A 7,706-nucleotide genomic window follows, 5' to 3' on the forward strand; every position below is an offset into this window, starting at 1 on the left:
CAGCACAGCACGGCACAGCACAGCACAGCACAGCACAGCACAGCACAGAGCAGCACAGCACAGCACAGCACGGTACATCCAGGGCGTGCAGCCCCTCATCATGTCACCCTGCGCCCGGGCCCGGCCCGGCCCGGCAGAGCAGGGCAGGAGCAGGCAGGAGCCCCAGGCTGCTCTCACCTTGCTGGCAGCAGCGGCGCGGGGGCCGAGCAGGGCCAGGCCGAGCAGGAGGCAGCAGCCCAGGCTCCCATGGCGGCGGCGGTGGCGCCGTGCGCGGTGCCCGGACACGGGGGGGCTCACGGCAGTGGACACACGCCGGGCCTCGGCGATGGTGAGAGGAGAGGCCATGGGATGCCGGGGGGCGGATGGGGGAACGCGGGCACTGAGCCGTGACACGACAGGAGCCGGGCGGGTGTTTGCAGCAAAGCTTTATTGGGAGAAGCAGGTGGGGGGGGGGGGGCAGCCGCGGAGCTGCCACCAGCCCAGGAACCCCCATGCTGTCACCGTCACTCCTTATGCGAGTGCAGGGGGGTGAAGATGTTGATGCCAACTCTGCAGGGACACAGAGGGAGGAGATGTAAGGGTGGGAAATGCAGCCTTGGACGGGATAAACACATGCTCCCATGCTCCCAGGGCCAAATGCCAATTTAGCTCCATCCCCCGCCCCAGGCATTTACACCTTGGCAGGACCCCCGGGGAGCCCGTGCACGGGCACCCCATCCTCGGTCACCCCCACCCTGGCAGCAGCTCTGCGGGGTGCTGAGCACCACGGGGTGGGAGAGCCCCAACCCCTCTGGGGATGCACAGGGGACCTGTGCAGGGCAGGGACAGGGGACTCGCCTCTTGGCTTTCCAGTTATTTCTGATTATCCCAACCCGTGTACAGGACCTTGCACTTGGCCTTGTTGAACTTCATGATGTTTGATGGTGCCCACCTCTCAAGGCTGGATGACATCTCCTCTCCATCATGTCTTTGCTGTTATTAGCATTATTAGCAGGTTTTAGTTCTGTTTCAGTCCTTGATTACTTATCTAGTTCTGATGAGTTTTCTTAAGTACATTCCAAGATAAAATGGTCCAAACTGCTCTTGCTGATTTACTTTGTAAGGATCTTTCAACAATTCTTCCCATTGAGCCTTCCAAGATTTTTCTTGGTAGTTTCATTGTATATTTACCCATAATAGTAATGCTTATCTTGCCCAGGAACGCTACTCATCTTTGCTAAACACTGGGGAATAAGCAGAATGCATTGAATCATAATACAACATAATATGCACATCTCTGCTATTCCCGGTATGACTGTGAAAAGTTCCTTAAACCATTGTAGAATTGTAACCAAGAAGTAAGCCATTTCCACCAGGATTTTCTTTTGTGTTTTCCTAATCCTGTACTGCATTTCAATAGATTATATTCCCGATTGTTGGATTTTAAAACCATCTTCTGTGGACATGCAGCTTCCATTATTGGTCCATTTGGCACAGCTCTCTGACCAACACGAAGGAATGACCCTCCAGGGAAACCTTGTTCCCCCTGTCATTACCTGTGAACAAATCCAACAATCAGTCAAATTCACCGTCTTTGCAAAGCTGATTTTTATATTCTCATTTGTATTGTCATGACCAACTCCATCAGTTATGGTATCTTTCCCCACTGCACCCCATTCTGAAATACATAACACGAAAAATGTCATCATCTTTTTGTCAGTATTATTCATAGATACTCTGCTAATTTTATTCCCCACTAAGGTTCCTCCAGCATTGGGACCGATTTTACTCATGTGAAATATATCTACGACTTGATCCCTTTCACTTTGACTGCTGTATGGGTGATCAGGAGGACTTGGAATGGTCCTTCCACTTTTCTTTAAGAGGTTCATTGCCCCAGATCCAGATATATGCCAAGTCTCCTGGATGATAAGGATGCACTGGAATGCTTAGGGTCACTGGGGAAGCTAAAAAACCAAATCTATAAAAAGATGAGAGTACCTTCCCCAAAGATGTTACATATTCCCCTAGACTCTAGTTTCCCATTATGACTGTCCCCTGGAAAAACAGGTTTTTGGTAGGGCGTTATGTATAGGATTTCATAGGAGCTCACCTTTTCTTTGGAGTTTGGTTGAATTCTTAATAAGGCTAAAGAGTCATTGGCCATTTAAGTGATGTTTCTTGGCAGATTTTACTACCTTGTCTCTTTAGTCTCTGATTCATTCTTTCCACCTTCCCACTAGACTGTGGTCTCCATGGGGTATGTAGGTCCCACTTGATTCCCATTATTTTGGATAAGTTCTGCACAACCTCTGCTGTAAAATGAGGTCCTCTATCTGATGACATTCACAATGGAACTCCAAATCTGGGTAGTATTTCTCTTAATAGGGTTTTTGCTACCTCCCTATTTTTGTTGGTGTAACAGGGAAAAGCTTCAGGCCATCCTGAAAAGGTATGGACCAAAACTAACAGGTACCGATATCCTTCTTGCCAAGGTAGTGCTGAAAAATCTATTTGCTAGTAATCTCCAGGACAATTGTCTCTTTTTGTGGTCCCTAAAGGGGTTCTTCTATATGTGTGGGGGTTATTTTGTAAACAGATGTTGCATTGAATTACCATGATTTTAACAATTCCTGTCAGCCTCACAGTGAGCACTTGGCTTCTTAAACTATCTGTAATAGTTTGTGTCCCTCAATGTGTTGCATTATGTTTGTCCTCACAGAATCAGATTGTGGCAGTACAGTCCAAGTGAGTTGTGTCTTCTGGCCTGTACTCGGTCTTCCCGATTTGAATGCAAAAAGTGTCAGACTGTCCAGCTCCAGAGGTATGTGGAAGAAAGCATCCTTTAAATCAAATGCTGTGAATCATTTATAATTTTCTTTCATTGCTGTTAATAGCGTGTAAGGATTAGCTACTACTGGGTGTGTACCTAGTGTATCCTGCACTATCTGATTAATGGCCCTAAAATCATGTACCAATCTGTACTCCTCTGAATGGGATTTCTTTACTGGCAAATGGGAGTATTGTAAATGGACTGACACATTGCATAGTAGCAATTTATATTGCATAAACACATTAATTCAATTCTCCTATCCCCTTCTTACATTTAATTTTAAAGGTTATTACTTCTGCCTTACTGGTTGGGCATTACGTTTCAGTTGTATTCTTACTGGTTCTGCTGCTATTAATCTCCCTGGAATATTGGTGGCCCAGACAAACTGTGTGACTATATTTTCAACCTCCACTGGAATCTCTTCCTCCAACTCCATCTGCTGTAACATAAGAACTTGGGCCTCCAGAGCATTACTCTCTGGAATATGTACCCGTATTTGTCCATTCTCAAAAGTTATTCAAGCATCTGATTTACTTAGTACGTTTCTGCCTAGTAGAGGCATCAGGCACTCTGGCGTGTAAAGAAATTGATATGTTAAACACTTTTTACCTATTTTGAATTCCAGGGGTTGGAAAAATGGCCTATTCTCCCCTTTCCTGGTGGCACCAACTAGATTCACAGTATCTTGACTAAAAGCTCCTCTACAGGTGTTTAAGACAGAATATACAGCTCCAGTGCCTACAAGGAAATCTGATTTCTCATTCCAGAGTCATTAATCTCACAGCATGTTCGGCAAAGGTTCCACCAACTCCATCCCTTCTCAGACATTCCCGTTTCCAGTGTCATTTCCTCTACTTCAGCCCCTTTCTCTGCCTTTGTTGGGGCTCCCAATGATCACTGCTGCCAGCAGCGAGACTTGTAATTTTATTCTTTCATGCTTCCCCTTGAGTCTTTCCCTCTTTTTTCTCTCTCATCTCCATTATTGCAAACCTTGCATGTTACTTCTGTCAATTGCAGTATGGACATTCCTCACACTTTTTCAGTTAGTTCAGTACATTGACTGTGGTTCATCAGCACAGAAGCTACTAGTTATGTACACATTAAAGTTCTCACTTCCTGCTCCTGAGCTAGAAGTAAGCTGGTCTTCATTATCGCTACTATGCTGATTTCTCTTTTCTTCACTTTTTCTACTTTTTCTACTTTTTCTACTTTTTCTTCTTTTCTTTTCTTTCTTTTCTTTCTTTTCTTTTCTTTTCTTTTCTTTTCTTTTCTTTTCTTTTCTTTTCTTTTCTTTTCTTTTCTTTTCTTTTCTTTTCTTTTCTTTTCTTTTCTCTTTTTTTTTTCATTCTACGTTTACTGGATTCCCTTCTGGGACCAACATCGGCACGTCCTTAGTCTCCCCACCATCCTTAACACATTTCTTTTTACATTCTTTTCCAATTTCACAACTTTTACAACAGCCCCTTTTCTTTCTCTTTCCATTAACACTTGCTGCTAATACATACATTCCGTCAGTGTCATCCATCAACAACCTACATTCTTTTACAAGTTTCATGATCACATCTTAAACAGAAACAAATCAATATATGCAACTTCATCCTTTTTCCCTTCCTGCTGGCAAAACAACATTAATTGTAACACAGTATTATACGTTAAGGTCCCATTCTTCACCCACCAATGATTACAGTATTTAATTAATTGTTTTCTGGTAACAGGATCACTCCCTATATCTTTCTATTGGTTTAATATACGTCCCAGAGGTGACTTTAAATACCATCCTCAGACCCTTTATACAATTCACTGGACTCCATATTAGACAAAATAAAAAAGTTACATACACAAACACTACAACAGCTAACAAAACCAAACATACAAATTACAGTTACAAGCTTGACAGTAACCAATATTCTGGCTGACACCCCTCATGCAAGTGAGCCTTGGTTTATATGGCTGGCAACCCTCCTGCAGGCAAGCTTTGTTTCTTCAGCTGGCACTCCTCATGCAACCAAGGCTGGCTGGCACTCCGTGCAATCAAGCCTTTATTTTCCATCTGGACCCCTCACATCCCTTACAGCCTGATCCAGCAGGAAAGCATTTCCCAGGTATGTTTTTCAGTAATGCCTTAACAAATCCGAGGGATCTTGCTGTGAACTCACTGGACCATGGAATTGGAGGATCTCCCCAGAAAACATTCAGTGGCACCAAATTGTCACCAAATCAGGAATAAAACTCCTTAATGTTGGGTCTCACATTAAAGAGCAGGCTGGGGACATGAGGGAATCGTTTTACCTAACATGTCCACCATATGTTGCCTCAGGCAAAGCCTACATCACTGTGGTACTTATATATGCATTAAATTTCCTGAAACTAATTATTGTAACTATATAGTCATTATGTGTGCAGTTTGAGTCTCTGAGAGGCTTCCAAGGGGTGTTTGGCGCCCCTTAATGTTCAATAGCAGATCTTAGTTCTGATAGTTATGGTTCTTGTTTACTCATCTAGTTCTAACAAGTGTTCTAAAGTACATTCCAAGATAAAATGGCACAAACAATCCTTGCTGATTAAATTAGTAATGATCTTTCAAGAGGTCCTAGCATACTTTCCAGCATAAACTGTCCCATAATATTGTCGGATACAGAGATAAGGCTGACTACCTTGTTGTTCCCCAGCTCTTCATTTTTTTTCCTTTTTAAAAATGAGGAGTTTGTTTCCCCTTTGCCAGTCAGTGGGAACTTAACCAGACTGTCATGACTTCTCAAATATGATGGATAGTGGCTTAGACACTTCACTCGCAATTTCCCTTATGATGCATAACGCATCTCATCAGGTCCCATGGACTTGTCACCTTCAAGTCTCTTAGATGGTTTTGAACCTGATCTTCTCCAACAGTGGACTGTTCTGCATTCTCCCAGTCCCAACCTTTGCCTTGTGCATGTGGGCAGTGTGTCTGGAGCCCTTCCTGGTGAAGACTGAGGCAAAAAAGTCATTAAGTGTTGGGATTCAAGAGGACTTTCTGCGAGAGAATAGACATGTGAGCAATCTTGCATGAGAACAAGACTAATAAGAGCCTGAGCAAGAATGTGATAAGGACATAATGCTGAATTAGGGGGGAGAAACTCGATGAGACAAACAACCCCCAGAAGGGGTTGGGATGGAAGAGGAAGTTACACAAGGCAGGGAGCCTGGCAAGGCTGATGTGGCACTTTTTATCCAACCATAAGAAGTTTTGAAGTGCGGGCTAAGTTAACTGTCCAATCTTAAGGACTTGTGCTGCATGTTACTCACATGTGCGGGAGAACATTATAAAAGGGCTTTCTTAGTTGTAATAAATGGGCATTGTTTGATCACATTGGTCATGTGCTTGCTCAGCTCTCCCTCAAGTATGTCAGTGTTCTCCATGTCCCAGGTAAGCAGGGCTCCTGTTTCCTTCCACAGACAGTCAACTTTTTCCCTAGTCTTCCTTTTAACACCAACATACCTATGGAAGCTTTTCTTGTTGCCTTTGCAACATCCCGGGCAGACATAATTCTCTCATAATAATTGGAGGAGGTGATCCTTGAAACTTAATCAATTTTCTTGGGTCCCTCTTCCGTTCATGGCTTTATCTCAGGTTTCTCTGGCAAGCAGATGCCTGAAGAGACCAAAGTCTGCTCTCCTGTAGCCCAGGGCAGTGAGCTTGTTGTGCGTACTCCTTGCTGCCCTGAGGATCTTGCACTCAACCTCCTGGATTATTTCTATATTGCAGTACTGCCCTTCCAAGAGATAGAGTGGTGAAAGTCCCCCATGAGCACCAAACCTGTGAACATGAGGCTGCTCCTATCCATCTATAGAGGCCCTCATCTGCTCGTCGTCTTCCTGGTTGGGTGGCCGGTAGCAGACCCCACTATAATGTCTCCTGTCCCTGCCCTCCCTTTAATCCTGACCCATCAGCTCTTGGTCGGCTCCTCACCCATCCCCAGGCAGAGCTCCCTGCACTCAAGCTGTCACTGACATCGAGGGTGACACCCCCTCCTTGTCTCCCCTGCCTGTCCTTCCTAAAGAGCCTGTATCCCTCCTTCCAACACTACAGTCATAGGAGCCCTCCCAGCACATCTCCATCATACCAGTAACTGTGTGCATGTCTCTACCTCCTCTTGTTCATTGCCCACTCCAGTTGACAGCGAAGCCGAAGGTGGGCTGGCTCTTCTGGTTCATGCGGTGCTGGGACCCCTGCAGTGGGGACACCTGCAACTCGTCCATGGTGGCAGTCACGGCTGTGTGGTGGGAGCCGGCAGTCACCTTTTCCATTTACCGCTGAGACGGCCACGTAGGAGTCCGGGTCGTTGATCGAGCGCCTGGTCAGCATGTGCTGGAGCGGAGGGGACTCAGCACTGGTGCTGTGCCAGAGCCCTCCAGCCTGCCTGGGCAGTGGGACGTGTGCCCCGCGTGTCTAGGTCTGGCACGACCCCTCCACACGGCAGCTGGGACTGAGCCATGGGCACCAGCTGGGCCAGCACCTCTCCCTCCCTGCGCAGGGCAGTGCTGGGGGTGCTGGGTACCCCCATACCAGGGGGAAGTGACCAACACTACCCCAGGGACAGCATGGCCAGAGCTGGCAGCCCCCTTGGTCACGCATGCTGCACGCTGGCATGGCCTGGCATGACACAGCACGGCACAGCAAGAGCATGCAGCCCCTTGGGCACAAACAGCGTGTGCTGGGATGGCAGAGCACAGCATGGCATGGCGGAGTGACAGCAGGCAACCCCCTCAGCCATGGCCACTATGTCCCAGAGCAGCTCAGCACAGCACGGCCCGGCACGGCACAGTACAGCACAGCACAGGAGAGCATGGAACAGCATATGGCATGGTACAGAACAGCACAGCTCAGCACTGCACAATCAGACCGTGCATCTCT

The 7,706-nt window shown here is 46.5% G+C and overlaps 1 protein-coding gene across 2 annotated transcripts in view; it reads right to left on the reverse strand.

Moving 5' to 3' along the window:
- LOC113489920 (avidin-like) overlaps positions 1–7,706 on the reverse strand; it is a 20,337-nt gene that overhangs the window by 6,515 nt on the left and 6,116 nt on the right. Inside the window, exon 4 of one of the 2 annotated variants that reach the window (XM_026866003.1) lies at positions 416–549. The exons of the other annotated variant lie outside the window; for it this stretch is intronic. Within the exon in view, the coding sequence (XP_026721804.1) occupies positions 504–549 (46 nt within the window). The 3' untranslated portion in view covers positions 416–503. Of the gene's footprint in view, positions 1–415; positions 550–7,706 lie in introns of those variants that run through there. 2 annotated transcript variants of the gene reach the window in all.

This window comes from Athene cunicularia (genome assembly GCF_003259725.1).
Source record: "Athene cunicularia isolate RWA chromosome Z unlocalized genomic scaffold, athCun1 chrZ_part1, whole genome shotgun sequence".
Lineage (NCBI taxonomy): Eukaryota > Metazoa > Chordata > Aves > Strigiformes > Strigidae > Athene > Athene cunicularia.